The 22,462-nt window shown below is 38.6% G+C and overlaps 1 protein-coding gene across 3 annotated transcripts in view; it reads left to right on the top strand.

Moving 5' to 3' along the window:
- Window positions 1–22,462, top strand: part of OLA1 (Obg like ATPase 1) — a 108,908-nt gene that overhangs the window by 3,661 nt on the left and 82,785 nt on the right. For all 3 annotated transcript variants that reach the window (XM_083348098.1, XM_083348099.1, XM_083348097.1), the window contains exons 3-4: window positions 3,133–3,276; window positions 6,080–6,207. In XM_083348098.1, the coding sequence (XP_083204224.1) occupies window positions 3,133–3,276; window positions 6,080–6,207 (272 nt within the window). The remainder of the gene's footprint in view (window positions 1–3,132; window positions 3,277–6,079; window positions 6,208–22,462) is intronic.

Below are 22,462 nucleotides of genomic sequence, written 5' to 3'. Positions count from 1 at the left end.
ACCTAGCAAAGAATGCCAAATCATTTTTTTTAAAGTTCAGAATGAGATAACATTCAGAAACGGCTTAGACAGATACCTCCCTAATTACATAAGTAAAGGAAATAGAGAGTGCGTTTGGTGTATGGGTAGTCCTTGACTTATGACCGGTTGCTTAGTGACCGTTTGAAGTTACAGCCAACCAGAAAATGGGACTTATGGGACACATACAAAGTTCTTATGGTCAGACTCCTTCCAGGGTCACATCACTGAACTTCTGGTGCTCAGCAGTATGGCCATATGCTCTTTGCAGTGTCCCATAGTCACACAATCACATTTTACAATGGTTTTGCCAAAAATTGACATTCACATCCGGCTTTTTGTAAAACTGCACCCATATTGAATCACTGGACTGCTACCAAAGTTGTAAAATTGGACTGGTCACGTCATGAATGTTACAACATAGAATGGTTATGGACAGGCTTCATTACAGTCTTATGTTGAGGACTACCTGTGTTGGTTAAAATAGTAGAATAGAAACCAGGAGAGTGTGAGTTTTAGTCCCACCTTAGGTGTGAAAGCCAGCTGAGTGACTGTGCGAATCTGTGTAGTGTCCAACTCACCTCACAAGGTTGCCTTTGAAGGGAAAAAAGAAGGAAGAAGTGCTACGTAGGTTTATCGCCTTGAATTACCTATAAAGTAATAAAGGCAGGATAAAAATCTAATAAATAAAAAGTTTGAGAAGGAGAAGTAAATGCAGCACATTCAGACTTGGAAGATTCTGATTTTATACTTTTATAAAAGTAGTTTTAGCCTTTATGTGGAGTTGGCCTGGTCTACTTACTAGGGCTGATGAACTGGGAGATTCCCTTAAGTTCTTCCTTAAGTAAGGAAGGTGGCTGGGTCACTTTGAGCATAAACCGTGGTTGCACAATGCTTGGAATGCAGTACTGTAGGCTAATTCTGCCAACTGCCAGCAGTTTAACTCTCACTGGCTCAAGGTTGACTCAGCCTTCCATCCTTCTGAGGTCAGAAAAATGAGGACCCAGATTGTTGGGGACAATAGGCTGATTCTGTAAACCGCTTAGGGCTGTAAAGCACTGTGAAGCAGTACAGTAGTGGCCAAAATTGTGGAAACCTTTTGGGAAAAGTGTACAGTAGAAATGCCACCTTTGGTTAAGTTTCCACCAATTTTTCTTCTAATTTCTTTATAACTGTAGCCTTGTTCACTTAATAATACTATTTTACATCACTTTCTGGGCAACCAGTCAACTCTTTGCACCATTACTTTAATTTTATTACATTTTACAAGCTCACTAAATAAAAGAACAAAAAAACACCAACCAACTTGATAGTGATCGCATAACACACTGACAAAAGTCCTCCTCTCAGCTTCAATAAATGGCATCAATAACTAAATCCTACTGTGGTCTGATTGGCTCATTGCCAAAACAAGATGGCACCTGATTGGCTCTCTAAACACTCATGCTCATTGGCTACAATCAGATGAAGGAAAGCTACCTGAAATCAACCTAAGCAAGTTGTGCTTCCTTTTTCTGGTTATTTGGCTTCTGATCGACAAGCTCAGCGTCCTAACCCACTGAGCCACCACATCCCTTATAATTTTATGGTACTACTCCCCAAAAAAGAGGTGTTATTAGCCATCAAATCTCAAAAATACACTTTTCCCAAAAGATTTCCACAATTTTGACCGCTACTTTCTATAAAGAAAGCCACCTTCTTTCAGGCCAAGGAAGCACTATGAATGCTGCTTTAAGTTGTACTATATAAATAAAAAAATATTTATCTTACACTATTCTTATTTTATTCTTTCACAAAGTTGGAAGTTATGATTTGTAGTTTTGTTTCTGCTTGTTTTGGAGAGAGATGTCAGATCCAGGGTTGGATAATATAACACATTGTCTATGCTTTGTTAAGCTGTTCTTACTAGTAAGAGGAACAAAATAGGAGTGGTTGAATTGGGTATATAAGAATAGTGATTCATTTGCGTTAACCCAGAATTCTCAGAAACTCTGCCTTGTTATGATTTATTTATTGCTTATATCTGTATCCCATTTTTTGTCAAAGTGTATGTAGTATACTACATGTGAGGAATATAGAGTTGAATGACAAGTGACTGAGTCACTCTATAAGCTGTACAGACTTATTTATTTATTTATTTATTTATTTATTTATTTATTTAATTCCATTTATATCCCGCCCTTCTCCGAAGACTCAGGGCAGCTTACAAGCTTAGCAGTCTCAGTTTTCCCATCCTGGCCCAGCACTTTAACCACTACGATCTGAACTTTCAGCATACCTTTCTAATTATTTTTTATTTCAAAAATAATTGTTTTAGCCTCAATGCTGGTTTTCTGAAAAACAACAACAACTTCATAGTCAATATTACTGATGGCCAGTTGCTGCAAAATAAAATTGGAACATGAGATAACTTCTAGGCTCATCTATAGCATTTTGAATGGCATCTGATGTGTCACTATCGGAAAATTTGTTCGAGCTAATTTGCCATGGCTGTTCCGATGTGATGAATAAAATCTGACCGTTTTGTACATAGCTGTTTGAAGACTGGATGTTGTCATAAATATTCCTTCTACCAAATGTGAAATTTGAAGCATGCATTCAAACATGTATCTTGAAAATGAGATTTATGCTAATTTTTCAGGGAGCTGCTAAGAGATCTGTCAGAAACTAGAAATATATTACAGTGGTTCAAACAAATTAGAAAAGGTTTTTTGTAGAAATAAGGAAATCCTTTTTTTAAAAGTTCTCATCATTTCTGTGCAAAAGAAATGCAAAATCCTGACACTTTCAAAAGATGTTTGTGGTGTTCAGTACTCAGTAATAATTAGTGCTGTGTAATACTGTGGATTTTGAAGACATGAAAGTGCTTTGGATCACATGAAAACATAAACATTACCTACATCCTCTACCTCTTAAGGCAGCCATGTCACTTCCTGGGATCATACAATTGGTTTACGGAGTCAGGACAGTTACTACTGTATGTTTGAGGCTCAGCATCCTTCAAATCACTTTCTGACTAATCTTGAATTATTGCACAGCCATAGTGGTGATATATCTTTCATATGTCATTTAACGAGTGACCAGTGTCAAATATGGCAACTCTTTTTTTTAAAGGAAATCTACATTTTTCAATGTATTAACCAAGAGCCAAGCTGCAGCAGAAAACTTTCCCTTCTGCACTATTGATCCAAATGAGAGCCGAGTGCCTGTGCCAGATGATCGATATGAATTTCTCTGCCAGTACCATAAGCCTCCAAGGTAAATATGTGAAGAATCAATCAGTTGTTTGTTTCTGGTTAAAATCTACATTTCTCACTATTGCTAGTTAATAGGTTTAAATTCTGCAACTTTATATCGGGAACATTAAAGGTTTTAACAACGGTGTCTTTATTATCTAAGATATTTTAAAACATGGATTATTTTTCAAGAGTAATATATTTGAGAAGCTTTTATACCCATACATAGATATTAATTTGTGTGTGAGTAAAAACTCACTGATACGGTGAATGAAAAATGTTCTGTTAAGAAGTAAGGCAAGTTTTGAAACTAATTTTATCTTTTGAGGGTGTGTGAAAACCCCTGAGGGTTTTCTTTTTTCTTTTTCTTCAGTTGAAAAGTGCTATTTTTCCTATGCATTATTGTTCTTTATTGAAATTGTAAACAAATAATTGCATTTTTAAAGCAATTACTCAATTAAAGGGTTATGCACACACACATGTATATATATATGCACACACACACACACACACACACATGCATATACACACACACACACACACACACAAACACTCACACAACATACACACGCATTTATAAAAAATTATATGCCCTCCATCCTGTCCAGAAATGACTCTGGGTGGCTTACAAATATTGCACCATTATAATTCTATGTCAGGGGTGTCAAACTCAATTTCATTGAGGGCCGCATCAGCATTGCGGTTGCCCTCAAGGGGCTGGGTGGGTATGGCCAGGGTGGGTGTGGCCTACTGGGTGGGCGTGGCTAGAGTGCGTATGGCGTACTGGGTGGGCGTGGCCAGCTCTACATCGTTCGCATCAAGGGTGCCTATGGGGGCCTGGGCGGGAGTGGGACAGATCTGAGGGTCTCTGGCAGAAGGAGGGTCTCTGGGCCAGGGCCAAGGCAGTGGGGGCCGTTCCCTCGCTGTTTCCAGGATGGCTTCGCGGGCCACATGAAACCACTTCACGGGCCGGATCCAGCCCCCGGGCCTTGTGTTTGACATGTCTGTTCTATGTAATACCACAAATTTTATGCTCAGTTTCTGTCTCCCCTCTAAATTATAACAATCTTTATAGTTGTGGGAAATTCATGCTATAACCTGAAAGGTTATTTTTATAAAATGTTGTACTTTTGGTAGTCACAACAGTGACAGCTCATATTTGTGTAAATTTTTAGATTGCTAATAAAGAATTAAAGGGAGACTGATATGCATTTCAAACTTATTTGTTTTCATCAGTCAGCCATACCCTTCTGAGATTCGAACCTGGGCTGATTGCACATTAGGCAGTTGTTTTAACCTCTAGGCCACAAGCTCTATCTGACTTTGTTAGCTGAGAAGCAAAGAAGATATGTGTTAAATGCTTGTTATCTATTTAGATTACCTTGCTAGGCCCCAAACATGGGACAAATCTTTATTTCCTGTTTTGGCCTAACCGAAGGCCATCCACAGGCAGTAGTCACAACAGTGACAGCTCACATTTTTGTAATTTTTTTTTGAAATGCATATCAGTCTCCCTTTAATTCTTTGTTAGCAATCTAAAAATTTACACACACACACACACACACACACACACACACACACACATATATATATATATATATATATATATATATATATATATATATACATACGATTATTGCTGTGAGACTATTATATGCACAAATAAAATGTTGTACTTTTGGTATATGATTCCAGAAAAATTGTCTAGAATGTATAACGATATTTGAACAACGTGGTCATTTTATAGTGCCTGGTGGATTTGTAAATAAGCCAGAAATGTTTGTGTTCAGATACATATTTTATGAATAGCTGGTTAGAAAAGAGCTATGGAGAATATATATATATATATATATATATATATATATATATATATATATATATATATATATATATATATATATATATATGATTATTGCTGTGAGACTATTATACGCACAAAAGTGGAAAGGCTCTGAAATATCTACAGTAGAGAAGAAGATGACAGAAATAACAGAGATGGTATAATTAACTTGTTTGATCAATAGCTTCATAAATCAGTGACTTGGAAACCCTTGTGGACTTTTTGTTGAAAAAAGAGAAAAATGAACTTGTGATTTATAGGTTTGAGGATTAGAAAGCATACTTTATGTAAAGAGGATAGTAAGATATAACATTAGAGAGGATAAAATAAAAGTTCATTTATAACTACTATCAAAAAGATAGGAAGCTGCTTCTTTCTAATCTTTTCTGTTTCTTTTTATATTTTCTGTCTTATTCACTATTCTTTCTTATTATTGTTGTCTGTTAATACTTGTATATTTTTGATTTGTTAAAAAAAATCAATAAAAATTATATTAAAAACCATTGTGGGAAAGACGCACTACTTGATTTAGAAACATCGGTTATAACAATGATTTCAAATGGTATATAAGTTTTTTTTCCCTTTACTGTCTTCTTAATTTATTGCTCAGCATATTTACACTGTAGATACTTGGTGGTATCTTTTTCAAGTAGTGAGCACCATCAATGTGAGTTCGCTAGTGCTAAAAATAAAATAATTTTTTGGGATCATCTATTAATATTTTATATGCTTTTCATCAGGTAAGAGAGAAAACGTAATGATGATAGCAGTAGGCCATCCTCTGAAATTTTGTCATTTTCAGTTTTTTTTAAAAAAATACTGAGGATAGTTGGTACCATGTACCAGTTTGATGCTGCAAAGTCCGTGGAAGCTTTATGGCCAACTACTACTTTGTATTCTTCTGTGTATACCGTAGATAATTGCTAGTTTATGGTTACATGGCCATGTATTGTTAATGACTAATATTTTAAATGTTTCCCTTTAGCAAAATTCCAGCCTTTCTGAATGTGGTGGATATTGCTGGACTTGTGAAAGGAGCCCATGCTGGACAGGGACTAGGAAATGCCTTTTTGTCGCATATTAGTGCTTGTGATGGAATCTTTCATCTACTTCGTAAGCAATTTAAGGTTTTCATTACTGTATTGTGTACATTCTTATTATTCCTATCTATTACTAGATAAAACCCTTTGTAATTTATTATATAATACTTGTTTTTAGATGAAACCTGTTAAGAAGATCCCTATTCCCATTCATAATTTAACAATTCAATCGGGATAGAGCTGGAAGACCTTGGTGATCTTCTAGTCCAGGGGTCAGCAACCTGAAACAGTGAAAGAGCCACTCGGAACCGGTTCCCTCACAAAAGGAAAAACTGGGAGCCGCAAAAAAATGTGTGCGCATGCGTGTACATGCGTGCATGTGCAGAACAGGGTTTGACTGAAGAGTGGAGCCAAGGCGAGATATGCACCTACCCTGCATATTTGAATTGATTGGTTGAACTTTTTTAGTCCCACTTTTTTTTTTGGACTGCACATGGCAGAGGACTGGGAGGAGACGGCTGAAAGAGCCGCATGCGGCTCCGGAGCCGCGGGTTGCAGACCTGTGTTCTAGTCCAACCCTCTGCTCAAGCAGGAGACCCTAGACCAGGGGTAGGCAACCGTGGCTTTTTTATGACTCATGGACTTCAACTCCCAGAATTCCTGAGCTGGCTGGCTCAGGAATTCTGGGAGTTGAAGTCCACGAGTCATAAAAAAGCCACGGTTGCCTACCCCTGCCCTACACCATTTCAGACAAGTGATTGTCCAGCCAACCTCTAGTGATGAAGCACCCACAACCTCTGATGGCAAGCTGTTCCACTAGTTAATTGTCTTCACTGAGAATAGGATAGGATAAGATGGAATGGAATGGAATGGAATAGAATAATAATTTTATTGTCATTTTGAATGTACACTTATCGGCATATATTAAAATGAAATTTCATTGCATTCAGCTCTCAAAGGGTCACCACCTCCGATATACATTACATAAATATGACAACCATTGCAACACCCTCTGTGGTCACATGATCAAAATTAGGAGGCTTGGCAGCTGGCATGTATTTATGATTGCTGCAATGTCCCTGGAGTTATGGGATCACCTTTTGAGACTTTCTGAAAAGCAAAGTCAATGGGGAAGCCAGATTCACTTAACAGTCGTGTAAGTTGTTTAACAACTGCTGTGATTCACTTAACAACTGTGGCAAGGAAGGTCGTAAAATGGAGCAAAATTCACTTAGCAAGTGCCTCACTTAGCAATGGAAATTTTGGGCTTAATTGTGATTGTAAGTGGAGGACTATTTGCACATTCCTAAAAATGATTGAGGACCCCAAAAGGCTTTGGTTTGTGTGAATTATATCAATTTATATTTACTATATTAGAAATTTGAGTACTTCTAAAATATTTATTTTTGCAGACCCCCCGAAAGGGACAATGCCTGTCCCCCCCCCTTTGAAACATGAAAAATACCTATATTATGGATTGGCTCATCTTTTAAGGAATTTACCTGCATTTTTCCCCAGAAGGCATTTGATTTACTCAGAATGATTTTTGGTACAAATTTTAATTTAGCATAATAGCATATAGAAAACTCAGGTCAGCTGTCATTCTGTATCTTATTCAATCATTAATTTTTTTCCCCTGGACATTACTATAGTATGAATGCATTTGAATGGTGAGCCTATTAGGGGCAGTCCTCAACCATAATTGAGTCTGCAGTTTCGGTTGGAAATTGTGATGGTGGTAAAGTGAGTCATCACATGAACAGGCCCAATTTTGTGACATTTTTTGTGGTCGTTAAGCAAATGCCACCGTCATTAAGTGAACAGATTGTTTGCTATTGGATGGTTATTGGCAGACGTGGGAAGTAAATGCCAGTTTCTTAAAAACAATGAAAATTGCAGTCACGTGTCCGCAGAACACTACAATTAGCTGTAAACGTGTGCTAGCCCAAAATGTGGTCATGCCTGCAAGGTGTGGGGGGGGAATGTCAGAACTTCAAATCTGGGTGCTAAGTCTATTTTTCGGGGTCTGCTATAACTTTGAACAGTCTCTAAGCGACCGGTCATAAGTTAAGGACTACCTCCACTGCTTTTGTAAAAAAAAACAACATTCAAAATAGCTCGTGTTTTGGGTCCATGCAATATTAGCAAATATGTAATATATATTTTTTATGATTGCGGTCCCCAATCTTACTTAAGCCCATTGAGATAATTTTATTTTTTAAAACTTGCAATACAGTACACGTTGCAGTTTTCAGAAGCCATTTAATAAGACCTGGCTATTGTAATTGCCATATCTCCCACCTGCCTCTTGGCAAATTCACTTCTCTTCCCATGTTGCATTCTTGTGATCTTAGAAAAAAAAAGTAGAAATCATCCCTGCTGATAGATATTGCTGGAAACTGCTTGACAGGAGGGAGAGATATGTGATGATGCTTGTGTCTCTACACTTCATTGCACCAGCATTTGAGTGAACAAAGCCAGAGGCACCTCTTGTTCCCACAGCATGTGCAGTTTTCCTTTGTGCAGCTGTACTTAGGCTTTGACACCTTTATTGCATTTGAACTCACTCCAGAAATTTGGAGTTTAGATGTCAACATTTGCTTAGAGATGAATTTAAGATATACCAGCATGTAGGAGTTTCAAGCTGGTGGTGTGCTATAGAATCCAAGCTGGCGTCTTATGGTCTTTCAGCTGGGTTCCTTCTTATCCTGGGATATGAAAAAGCCAGCCACTTACTTTTTCAAAGGATACATGATGTGGAGTAGCAGCTGAAGGTTAGCAGGATACAAATAACAGTAGAACTTGAATTTAAAGATGATTTGGGTACTGCCAAATATTTCATACCTCTTGCTTGCCCCATGCCGAGGAATTACTTTCTTTGGGCATGGCATAAAAGTTACTATCGCTATCGGATTTGAGGAAGAAGAGTGTGCCAAGAGGTTAATTTGGGCATCTCCTGAGGTAATATGCAAGTACAATAGTTTGTAACTTGTACCTGCCTGTTTGTGAGACAAGGATCCAGTTTTGGAACTACTGTTGCTAAGACAGTTTTGTGGAAAGTCATGTTGTTATTTGAGATCAGGAAAAGGGGGAATTGATCAAAACTTTTCAAGGATCCCTGAATTAGGATAATATACCGTATATACTTGAGTATAAGCCGACTCGAGTATAAGCCGAGACTCCCAATTTCACCCCCAAAAACTGGAAAAAGTTATTGACTCGAGTATAAGCCGATCCGCCGTTCTGCAAGCCTCTGCCGCCAGCAGAGGCTCGATCCGCCATTTTGCAAGCCTGAATACACAGGAATACCCTGTGTGGCCGCGGCTCTCGGGGAAGCCCTGGCTGTCCGCTTCCTCGCTCCACGCTGCCATTCGGGGCCCGCGCGTTCCCCGGGCAAATCGCGGCGCCCAGCAGGCGAGGAAACACGCCCGCTCCAGTCGCCCCCCCTTCCCTCAGGAGATGCGAAGCAAGTGACCGCCCGGAGCTTACCGAGGACTTGTGCGCGGCCGAGGCTTCGGTGCTTCCAGGATCGCGCGCACCTCCCCAAACCTCCCCAAACATCGGCAGGTCTCTGGAACTCCGCGCCCTGCCTGCCTGCTTCTTTTCGCTCAGGCAGGCAGGGCGCGGAGGTCCGGAGACCTGCCGACGTTTGGGGAGGTTTGGGCACCTCCCCAAACCTCCCCAAACGTCGGCAGGTCTCCGGACCTCCGCACCCTGCCTGCCTGCTTCTTTCCGCTGCGGAAAGAAGCAGACCTCCGCGCCCTGCCTGCCTGCTTCTTTCCGCTGCGGAAAGAAGCAGACCTCCGCGCCCTGCCTGCCTGCTTCTTTCCGCTGCGGAAAGAAGCAGACCTCCGCGCCCTGCCTGCCTGCTTCTTTCCGCTGCGGAAAGAAGCAGACCTCCGCGCCCTGCCTGCCTGCTTCTTTCCGCAGCGGAAAGAAGCAGACCTCCGCGCCCTGCCTGCCTGCTTCTTTCCGCTGCGGAAAGAAGCAGACCTCCGCGCCCTGCCTGCCTGCTTCTTTCTGCAGCAGAAAGAAGCAGGCAGGCAGGGCGCGGAGGTCTGCTTCTTTCCGCTGCGGAAAGAAGCAGGCAGGCAGGGCGCGGAGGTCCGGAGACCTGCCGACATTTGGGGAGGTTTGGGGAGGTGCGCGCGCACCTCCCCAAACCTCCCCAAACTTCGGCAGGTCTCCGGACGGCGGTGGCTTGGGAGAGGTGCGCGCGATCCCGGAAGCACCAAAGCCTTGGCCGCGCACAAGTCCTCGGTAAGTTTTTTTGTTGACTGGAGTATAAGCCGAAGTGGAATTTTTCAGCCCAAAAAGTGGGCTGAAAAATTCGGCTTATACTCAAGTATATACGGTATCCCAAATATTTGCAGTCACAAGAAAGCTGGATGTTTTAATGCAGGATACATAACAGGCAATGTAAAAGCTTTTTTACCTACAAAAGATCTTTCATTGCAAAATGAAAAATAGAGCACTATTAAATATTAGAACTATTGGGGTTTCACGTTTTTTTCTCTTTCAGTGAATTGTAAGAGGTTATAACCAGGTAGGTTTTAACATTGGAACATCTGTTTTAACATTGGAAAAACTCTTACTGTTCTGTGATAGGCACATGGCTGGCATAGCATGTTTTCAAAGGGTTTAAATTACCAGAGCGTGAGCCATACAGCAAATGTGCTTGTTATATTTTCTCAGCTGTCAGAGTTGAGAGATTCTGAAATATCTTAGAAGAGGAATGAAAAAGTTCTGGCCCAGTGAAGGCAACAACAATTGTGAGAATGATAAAGAATTTTTTCCTTTCTCCTCCTATCTATTTGTCCTATCTGAATTGTCATCTCTGCCACTCCACCATTGATTCAGGATTGGTCATAGAGCCATTCTGTGAGATAGGAGATGACTGTGGACTGGTTTTTTTCCCTCCTTTCCCATTTTCCCATTCTTCTTTCTGTTAGAAACATAGTCAGTTGGAAGCCTGCTATAGGACTGTGATAGCAAACTATTTTGACAGACAGCTTTGTTGTTGTTGTTAGTTGCGAAGTCGTGTCCGACCCATCGCGACCCTATGGACAATGTTCCTCCAGGCCTTCCTGTCCTCTACCATCTTCTGGAGCCACCTCATTCTCTGTTGTCCCCTTCTTCTATTGCCCTCAATCTTTCCCAGCATTAGGCTCTTCTCCAGTGAGTCCTTCCTTCTCATTAGGTGGCCAAAGTATTTGAGTTTCAGCTTCAGGATCTGGCCTTCTAAAGAGCCATCAGGGTTGATCTCCTCTAGGACTGACCGGTTTGATCGCCTTGCAGTCCAAGGGACTCGCAGGAGTCTTCTCCAGCGCCATAGTTCAAAGGCTTCAATTCTTTGGCGCTCAGCCTTTCTTATGGTCCAGCTTTCACTGCCATACATTGCAACTGGGAAGACCATAGCCTTGACTATACGCACTTTTGTTGACAGGGTGATGTCTCTGCTTTTTAGTGTGCTGTCTACATTTGCCATGGCTTTCCTCCCAAGGAGCAAGCGTCTTTTAATTTCTTGGCTACAGTCCCCATCTGCAGTGATCTTGGAGCCCAGGAAAATAAAATCTGACAGACAGCTTTAGGGTTGGAAAATAAAAAGTAAGGTATGAGTAATGGCAATGTTGTGGAATATTTTGAAGATAGAAATGGTGACCAGAGCTTGAAATATCTTCTCTGTGTGTGTTTTGTGTGTGTGTGTGTGTCTGAGAGGGGGAGGGGGAGGGGGAGGGGGAGAGGGAAAATCTATGCAATATTGTATTCTAGAATGGCATTTAAATTAAGAAATATTGAGCATTGAGTACCAGGAGCCATAGTGGTGCAGTGGTAAAAGCGCAGTATTGCAGGCTAACTCTGACCACAGCCTGGAGTTCAATCCAGACAGTGCTCAGGGTTGATTCAGCCTTCTGTCTTTCTGAAATCAGTAAAATTAGAACCCAAATTGTTTCAAAGAATGCTGACATGGTAACCACCCAGAGAATGCTGTAAAGTGCTATGGGGTAGTATAGAAACCTAAATGCTATTGCTATTGCTACCTTTGTACTTATAAAATAGAAAAATCAGAAAACATCTGTATCGGAAGGGTCTATGGTTTTAACAATTTATGGATTTAACAGAACTTAGGAATCTGACACAGTTGGCTAGAAATATGGGAGTTGTCAACAGAGCAAAAGGACAATTTCTGTCACTATTTCAAAAGTTAGATCAATATTTCTAAATAAGCTGCACCAAAATACTAAAGGAGTAAAATATGTTTTCCTAGGAAGAATTACTATTCCATGAATGATTTTTTTTAAAATTTAATTTTCAAATTTAACATTCTTAAAGTGGAAGTCAGAGTAGATAGCTAAACCATAGCAGTTGGATGCATTTGGACAAAATCAGTAGATGGTTTGATTGTGCTTTCTGTGCATGATCATATGAATCTAATGACAACTTTGGAAAAAAAAATCTTTTACTTTCTTGTAATTAAGATTTGGTCCCTAGTAGTTGTGCATTGACAGAAAAGAACTGATCTTGGAAAAACTGAAGTGACCATAATAGGATCCCCCACATTTTTTTAAACAATATCTTTTTTTGTAATTTATCTATTTGTTGACATCATTAATGTGTGTTTTGTTATCTTTGCTTTTACCTTTAGTTTTAGTAATTATGGTTACAAGCTTTCTGTTCTGATAGATATTGAAGATGAGTACTATATTATTATTTTAAAAAATAGTTTGTATATGTACATTGAGTTTTTTTACTTCAGTAAGAAAACTTTCAGTTTTAAAGGTAGGTTAGCTTATTAATAACTGAAAACAGTTTTAATACAGAAAACCTTTCTACTTAAAATATCTCACAGGAAATACAGTAATTTTCCAAATTTTAATTTTAAAGGGATATTACATAAAGCAAATTCTGCAACTTAGAAATCTCAGCAAGTTGAGATGGGGAGCCAGTGCAGAACCTTTACTGTTGATTTTAAATGAACAGCATCCATGGAAATCAAGGCAGTGAACACACCTGATACTTCCTTCCTCTGTTTTTCCACAATAACAACCCTGTGAAGTGAGTTGGGCTGAGAGAGAGTGACTGGTTCAGAGTCCCTCAGCCATTTTTCATGCCTAAGATGGAACTAGAAGTCATAGTCTCCTGGTTTCCAGCCTTGTGGGACCCATACTTTAGAAAGGTAATTCCATTGCAAGTAGTCCTTAATTTATGACGCAACTGAGCCCAGAATTTCCATTACTAAGCAACATAGTTGTTAAGTGATTTTTTTGCTCCATTTTACGATCTCTTTTTGCCACAGCTGTTAAGTGAATCATGGCAGTTGTTAAGTCAGTCATGTGGTCATTAAGCGAATCTGGCTACCCCCATTGACTTTAGTTGTTGGAAGTTGGCTGGGAAGATTACCAATGGTGATCACATGATCCCAGGACAGTGCAGCTACATAAATACATGCCAGCTGCCAAGTGCCCAAATTTCAATCACATGACTGTGGGGATGCTGCAACAGTCATAAGTGTGAAACTGATCACGAGATCACATTTTTCTGTGCCTTTGTAACTTTGAACAGTCACTAAATTTATTTATTTATTTATTTATTTTAATTCCATTTATATCCCGCCCTTCTCCGAAGACTCAGGGCGGCTTACAAGCTTAGCAGTAGCTAATGAATGGTTGTAAGTCAAGGACCACCTGTTCTTGGAATTGAACAGGTGCTAATTCTTAATTAGGAGAGATGCAAAAATACTATATTGATTGGTTATGTTCTATCAAGCCAGTCAGCTCTTACTATATAGATAAAACTGTCTGCAGGTTGAAGGACACTGTATTAGTGATTACACAAGGTCTGAAATTCATTTTTTCAGCTAATATTTGTCAACAGAAAATTTGTAATGGGCTTTGATTTTGGCTCAGCTCCATCTAGTGCATCAATTGCAACTTCTTTTTTTTGGAACAGCAGCCCTTGTTCTCTGTTATTCATGTCTAGGCAGTGATGGTCTGAACCAGTTTGCAAGAGCTGATTGATAAATTTTCTGGAATTTTGTGAACTGGTTGACAACAGAGGTAAGCCTTGATATCTATCCTGAGAATCGGGTGTTCAGCAGGTGTTGTGACATTAGCAAAACTGGTTCTTAAACATTTAGCAGCACACCACTGTGCCCAAGTCACTTATTGATTGGACTATTGCATTGTACTCTACAGAGGGCTGGCCATGAAGAATATTCTAGAAGCTACAACTGCTCCAGAATTTGGCTTGGTTAGTGATGGTTGTACCCAGAACCCATATCTTATCTTAACTTTAAAAGCTATACTGGCTGCCATTTGGCTAACAGGTGCAATTCAAGGTGCTGATTGTCATATTTAAAGCCTTGCATGGTTCAGGGCCTGTATATCTTCTGCAGGACTGTCTTCTTTGTGTAACCTTTGCCTGCCTAATAAGGTCTGTGTCGTCTCAATTAGAGAACTGTAATCTTTAGGTGTAATCACATCTTTTCTGTCGCTGCCAGTGGTAAGATTCAAATATGTGAACAACCGGTTCTCTGTGTGGATGCTGCTTCGGGAAGTCCATTCTGGGCCTGGGCAACAAAAAATTAGCTACCGGTTCTGCCGAACTGGTGCAAACCGGCTGAATTCCACCACTGGTCACTGCCCTCCCTTCCTTCCTAGAGTAGCACTCATCCTGAAGTGTGATTGGCCCTTCTGGCTTTTAGGAAGCTGGTCAAAACTTGGTGGTTCCATCAACGACTGGAGGTGGGAAGATTGGATTGCTGTAATTTCTTCTTGTTTGGGAAATTGGATTTCCTTTTATTATTGTTAATGTTTTAGTTGTGACTAAATATTCCATGGGAATATTTCTAGTTATTTTTAGGTGACTGTATGATTTTAATCCCAATTATCTCTTGGGACATTTTTATTTTCTCACTCATTCTGTATATATATGTGATTTGTAGCAAATATGGAATTTTCCCAAGACTATCACAATGTTATAAAAAGGGAAAGAAAGTCTGAGAACACTGCTGCCAAACAATAAAGATCCTGCCCCTAAGGTTTTGTCTTTTGGATTATAATATTATCAAATACATGAATTTTGTAAGACTCTAATAAAAATTTTAATATTAACATTTGGCAACAGGGAAACTAGAATAGTAAATCAGTACAGATATCTAGAGATGTCTTTGTATAGATTATATTTAATGAAGTACTAATAAACTGAAAATTCTTAGCCTGAAAGATCGACTCGGAGACTGAAGTAGTCCCAAGGAAAGGCCTAGAAGAGAGATAGGCAACCTTGGCTCTTTTATGACTCGTGGACTTCTCAGGAATTCTGAGAGTTGAAGTCCATGAGTCATAAAAGAGCCAAGGTTGCCTACCCCTGGCCTAGAACATTTGGTGGAGTATTGTAATGGGCAGAGTGAATTGGAATAAATCAAAATCTTGCCCATGTAGGCATGCATGTGCATGCATTCTCACATATATGCATAAATGCATGGACTGATATTTGAGATGAATGTAATGCATATTTCAAAATTTCTTAATATGTCTGATGGATTTATTCATTTATTTTTTCTCACTGGAAATGAAAATACAAACTGTATCCAAAATAGTTGATATTATTATAACTGACAGTTCATGTCAAAAAAGAAATTGACAGTTAGCACGGACTCTTTCAAGCTATGTTTATGGGATGATGTTTCTAAAACGATTAAAAGGCTGCACGTTGCACTTGCCCACATTTTCTCAATAATAAGATAATATATTTTCTCTTGGGGCAGGGAAAGTAATCATATATTTGCTGGGAATAAAATATAATGTTGAAAACCTGAAGGCATGAATATTTGCTCTCTGCATAGAAAGCTTGTTGCTAATATCTGAGGGGCTGCTTGCTCAGTGAATTTTAACTTTTTTTTTGCAATGCCTGAACCAATGCTTGCCTCCTTCCTTCCTTCCTTCCTCCCTCCCTCCCTCCCTCCCTCCCTCTTCATCTAGACCAGGGGTAGGCAACCTTGGCTCTTTTATGACTCATGGACTTCAACTCCCAGAATTCCTGAGCCAGCATGGCTCAGCTTAGAAACCTCTCCCTTTCCCCTCAGCATGGCTGGCTCAGGAATTCTGGGAGTTGAAGTCCATGAGTCATAAAAGAGCCAAGGTTGCCTACCCCTGATCTAGACCAATGTTTCTTAAAGTATGGTTTTAGAACCCCTGGGTTCCCCCAAGACTCACTCAGGGATGCACTAAATCAAAATTATTTGCCAGCCGAGGTTAAACAATAATACAGTATTAAATTTCCGTCAAACAATTGTGAGAAGCCACCAGTTTTAATAGGGTAAATATTAATAAATGTAACTCATACAAAAGGGACCCAGAAAGAACTTTTGTTTGTATGAGTTACATTTTTAGGAGTATTTGTGTGTATTTGTATGAGTTACATTTTGAAAAGTGGAAAGAGGGCCTAAGGGAATTTTTTTTTTAAAAGATCCTTAGACCTAGATATATAGTGGTTTCTCCCCCATTTCTGTTAATTTTCCTTCCCAGTTCAGCTATTTCCTGTTGCTACCCTATGTCAAATCTGGTTTCTGTCTTTTTTTCCCCCTCCTGTTTCTGCTGGAAGGAGAAAGGGGAATATATTTGTGTATTTGCTTGTGCATAGTGTGTTTGTTAATGGGAGAGAATGCAGATAGGGGATCAGTTAGCTTTGTAAATGAGATGCTGTATAGGCAATTAGTTTTCAGTAGTTATTAATTGAGTTAATATGCCGGGGGGGGGGGGAGTGTTGTTTTGGCTCTGCCCTAGATTGGATGGAAGTTTCTGACAAATAATGTAAACAGACATACAAGTGTGTCACATGCACCATTTTTGGTTGGTGACATTTTTAGCTGGTTTTAGAAATCCTAGATTACCAAACTGGGAAGCTAGAGACTGCATAGATATTTTTGTCTGCCTGAGTGTTCCTTTTCTTTGTGGTGGGGAATCATTCTCTATTCAGAGTCATCAGTGTCAATTTCAAGGATGTATTTTCTCAGCCTTTTATCTTTAAATTTCTTCACGGAATTCAGCAAAACTACGCAATGCTATTTTTTTTTTTTTACAAGAATCTTATTTGCCTTCTATATAATTAGTATAGCAGTCCTCTGTGGTGTTGATAATCCCGGACAAATGAGATTGAGATACAAATAACAGAAGCCTGGAAATATCTCCAAATGATCACTTGTCAATGTCTGCAAGTCACCCATATTGTCAAAGTCTGGCTTTATATACCAACTACTAGACAATTCTGTTTTCCTTATTATTAAAAACAACAACAACATGTCATGGTGAAATTCCATTAAGGAAATATTTGGCTGCACATTAGGTAGTCTAGTCTTTCTGTGAGCTAATTTTCAGTGAGATTAGAAACAGGCAAATTATCCTTATTTGATCTAAATAAATTGAATTAAAAAGTGGAAAGTGTGCACTAAGAAGGAAAATGACTGATTTTTATCTATGGTAATGCAGGTAAGAGTCTTTTAAGGTTGCTGGACTCTAATTAGTTTAAAAACCAACAATTTCTTTTTGATATATTGACAAGCCAAAATTAAAATAATTTATTTTAAAGAGGTGTGTTTCAAGTTGTTATTGGTAAAACGTTCAAGGCATGTTAACATTTCCTGACTATAGTTAAATTGCCTATGGTCTAATTTCTTGTGTCTGCTCCCTTTTTCACACATATATATTTATGCATGTGCACACAAATGCTCTTGCCCATTTTTCCTTTATTATGCATATTATGAATTCCATTTCCATTAATTCTTTTTTTTATTTCAGCATTGAATTGTGACAGATATGGTATTGGTTTCATTTGAAGCAATTTTGCCTTATATTCTAAATCTATCACTTGACTGTTTAGCATTTTTCTCTAGTGGAAGTAGAAGATTGAATAAATCATGTTATAAAAACATACCTTTTAAAGGGTTAAAAATCCTTTTTTAGTGTTTCTTTTTACCAGCCACCTGTTGCCTTAGATGCATAAGTGTATAAATTTGAACAAAGTGCTCATCACTTGTCAGCCTTCAGTGGCAGCATAAAAATTACTTGTGGTGCTTGCTTTGCAAGAAGTTCTTTTGTGTTTGTGACACCAGCTTTGTTTTATACAATTAAAGTATTACACGCTAGAATAATCTAAATTGCAACCACTAAACGTTGATGTAGTTCTTTTTTTCACAGAGCTGAATTTGTTTACTGATTGCATGCAGCTATTGACTACTGCTTTAACATGACAGGTCTTTTGGGAAAATGTTTTTTCCTTCTGGTGGGGAAAGCTTTTCATGCTTATTAAAAAGTTCATTTATTTTATGATTAGTCCTTTGTTCCTTAGTTTTTAAAATAGCAAGTTTAGAGCATTTAAAGTACTTTTGAGATTTAACTTAATGCGAAGTAATTTATATCTCAAGGGATAATGTTACATAACATAGTTCTCAACTCTAGTATTTAATGCTAGCAATGAGTTAGCAACTTACAGTGGTGGATACCAGTGTGGCAGGTGTAACTGTGGAAATGATTGTTGCTTTAGTCAAACGACTAAATATATAAGCATTTATCATAAAAATATCACATCACACATAGAGTTATCTCCATATATTTTCGTACTGGAATAATAATATAATTGACAGCTGGCCTGTCGCTCCTTCTACCGTAAGTAGACCAGAGTAAGAAACCAATGCCATGTAGTTCAGTATTATTTTTATTGTAAAGCTACAGTAATAGAATCTTGCAAGACTGAATGTGCTTCACCCTCTTTCCTTTATCTTCATGCGAACTAGGAAAAGCCTTGTGTGAGATGCTTATTCATGGTACATTCTTGTCTTGGACTCAGTCCCCTTTTATGCGACCGTTGCCTTGGTAGTGACTCTCCCTCCTTTCCCTCAAGGCCATTCCCTCTTCCCTCAACAGGGCTTGTTTGTCTCTTTTCCCCTTCTCTTTCTGTCTCTCCAGCTTGGAGGATTTCACGAGGACTTTCTAATAGACCTCCTACTATCCTCTGGGGTGGATGTGCTCTCTAATAGATCAGCTCTGCTTAATGAGAAGTGACTCTCTTAACCGTGTTTACTTTGCCATAAATATATCGGGGAAATAACTGTTGAAAGATATTGCGTAGTAGAGTTATTGCTGCTATTATTCCAGTTGGGTGATAAAATGTAGGTCTGACATAATTCACCTGGAAGGCAATTTACCACTCAACTCACAAACCAACACCAACACCCTCCACTTGGCTTATTCATTTCTATGATATTGTAGGATTCATTTATCTTTATTCTACTTAGTCCTGGTGGAATCTTGGCATACATATAGGCTGTCTTCAAACCAGATACCTAACCATGATTTATTTAACTATGTTTTACTTTCTGGTTTGTTTGCATGAGACAGAACCACAATTAAACATTCTGGCTTGGTTCACACAATTCATTAGCATCCCCCCCCGACATATTTGCAACTTGGCATGTTATATAAACATACGTTTGATTGTCCAAAAATTGAATTTGTTGGAATTTTGTACTGATATTCAAGGCTCACCTCTAAAGCTTGTGATTCCTAAGCTACTAAAAGGCACTTGGGTCTAAATATAAATGAAATGTTTTTGAATAAAGTTGATAATCTACACAAAAATAATCTATCAGAGTTGAAAAAGCAATTGTCTTTTATTAATATAGGAATTTTAGATGTGATTTTTAAGTATCAGTGTAAATGCTTGGAAGTCTGTTGCTAATAAATTATGACTGCATTTAATTGAATTGGAATCCAAGAGCAAATTTGGGCTTTAGAATTTGGCCTAGTAGAAAACCAATCAGGAATATGCTCATATAAAGAGAAACAAAACATAGTTTTTTTCCCCTTGCTTTTTGTACAACTTGTTTTCACAGGATAAGCCGAGCAGGATTGATTGAATATATGCATCAACACGCTTACTTCCTCAAAATAATCCAAAATTATTTTAAATAATTTTTCTTAGTGTTGCATACAAATCCAGCTGGCACATATTTAGAAGTTCAAGCTGAGCTCTGTCCCTCTGCTAGATTTGAAGATATTTATCACTTAAAATTATAAACCAGTCTTCCCCTGTATATTGTAAATTATGTTAAAGAAAGCAACTTGAATTGCTACTGACTTTATTTTATAATACTGTTATTGTGAATATTGCGTTTCCTTCTTTGACAGGCTTCTGTATTTCTATTGCTTCCCTGTCCCTTAACTTGTTTAGATTACAGTCCATAATAAGAACTGAAACACAGTAAAAGTACATCAAGACATTTAAGAAATCTTCCAATCAAGATTAGTTCAAAGGGTGTGATAATGGTTAAAAGAATGTAAGGCCTTTCCTTTTAAGTGAATAGGTCTAATGGCACAGTTAAAGCTTAAAAATGACAGGCATTACTCATTAAATCTGGTTCCCAAACTGCTGCTTACTAAATTAACCCATTAAACTACTTAGGAACTATGAGGGTGGTGCTGGTTGCCAGAAAAAGTAGAATTGGTAGACTACATTTTTATTTTAAAACCTACAGTGGTTTTGAATGTTAATGGAATAGAATTGCTATCTTCAAGCAAATTATTGTTGATTTTTAAAGAAACCTTTTAAAGTATTGCTCTTAGATTTCTCTAAAGCTATTGTTACAGGCGAAAACTATAGTGTATGAACATTTAGTAAGGTAAATTCAACTGAATTGACCTGACAACCCCTGCAGTGAATTGTTCACTAGAACTCTACAGGATTTCAGTTATTAGAATCTAAAAGGAACAAGATTTTACTACTTGTTTTGATTGTTTTTTAAATGACAACCCGAAACTAGTTGGATGTTTTAGGCATCTGCGAGCACAATTTTCTATAGTTTTTTTTATTGTACAATGTCAACTATGATGAAGGAGGTGTCATTTAAAATCGGTGGATGGTACCATATTTGCTGGACAAAGGAAAATTATGAGCAATAGATGATAGTGATAGTTTCTGTGTGGCAGGGCTACAATATAGTATTATTTCTATAATTATATTTTAAAACTTTGGAGAGCCTTTTTTATATGCATAGCTTTTTGGGGGGGGGGGGAGAAATTGCTTCCAGGATTTGTTTTAAATTGATTTTTATGTTTGTTGAAGCACATTGTTTTTCCAGGATAACTAGTTGCTCCATCGGATATGGCAATACCTTCTGTTATAAAAGGAAAGGTGATTTTGCTCAATTTTAGGAGATTCAGAGAAAAGATATACCATATTTATTTACTTGAATGCTTTATACTGCTTTGGTAAGACTATATGTGGAATATTGTGTGTAGTTTTAGTCACCACAATACAAAACAAGATGTTGAGACTCTAGAAAGAGTGCAGAGAAGAACAACAAAGATGATTAGGGAGCTGGAGACTAAAACATATGATGGATGGTTGCAAGAACTCCCATATGTCTAGTTTAATGAAAAGAAGAATTAGGGGTGACATGATAGCAGTGTTCCAGTATCTAAGGGGCCGCCACAAAGAAGAGGGAGTCAACCTATTCTGTAAAGCACCTGAAGGCAGGACAAGAGGCAACAGATGGAAACTAATCAAGGAGAGAAGCAACCTAGAACTAAGGAGAAATTTCCTGACAGAACAATTGATCAGGGGAATGACTTGCCTTCAGAAGTTTTGAGTGCTCCAACATTGGAGGTTTTTTAAGAAGAGATTAGACAGCTATTTGTCTGAATTGCTATAAGGCAGGGGTCCCCAACCCCTGGTCCGTGGACCAGTACCGGGCCGTGGCATGCCAGCAACCGGTCCGCACAAGCAAGCAAAGCCCCACCCGCAAGATGTAGGCAACATACAAAACCACACATTCTCCGGTCCGCAGAAAAACCTCTCTCTCCATGGAACTGGTCCCTGGTGCCCAAAAGGTTGGGGACCTCTGCTATAGGGTTTCCTGCTTGAGCAGGAGATTGGACTAGAAGACCTCCTATGTCCCTCTGTTATTTTGTATTCTATTGTGTGATTCCCCACCAGTGTGGAAAGGCAGACAAAAATAAAATTATAAGCATTATTAAAATTTATGCAACACCTATCTTCCAAATCTCCCCTTTATGATTGTATATGATATGTGTACACATGTCCACATTTGTGTTTGTGTGTGAATGAGTGATTAATTACTTTTAAAACAGCAGCAAAAAAACCCTTGGATGATTAAAAAAAAGGGACAGTTGCACTGAGACCAGAGGGAAAAACAGAGGGAATCCAAATTTGGATGGAAATGAGGCAAGGAAAAGAGAGAATTCAACCGTGAAGGAAAGAAAAAAAGAGAGATGTCCTGGGTGTTGAAAAAAGAGTTAAAACTCACCAGGCAA

This window comes from Vipera ursinii (assembly GCF_947247035.1).
Source record: "Vipera ursinii genome assembly, chromosome: 1".
Classification (NCBI taxonomy): domain Eukaryota; kingdom Metazoa; phylum Chordata; class Lepidosauria; order Squamata; family Viperidae; genus Vipera; species Vipera ursinii.
Note: the sequence above shows the minus strand (reverse complement) of the source record. Positions and strands in the feature narration are given on the sequence as shown.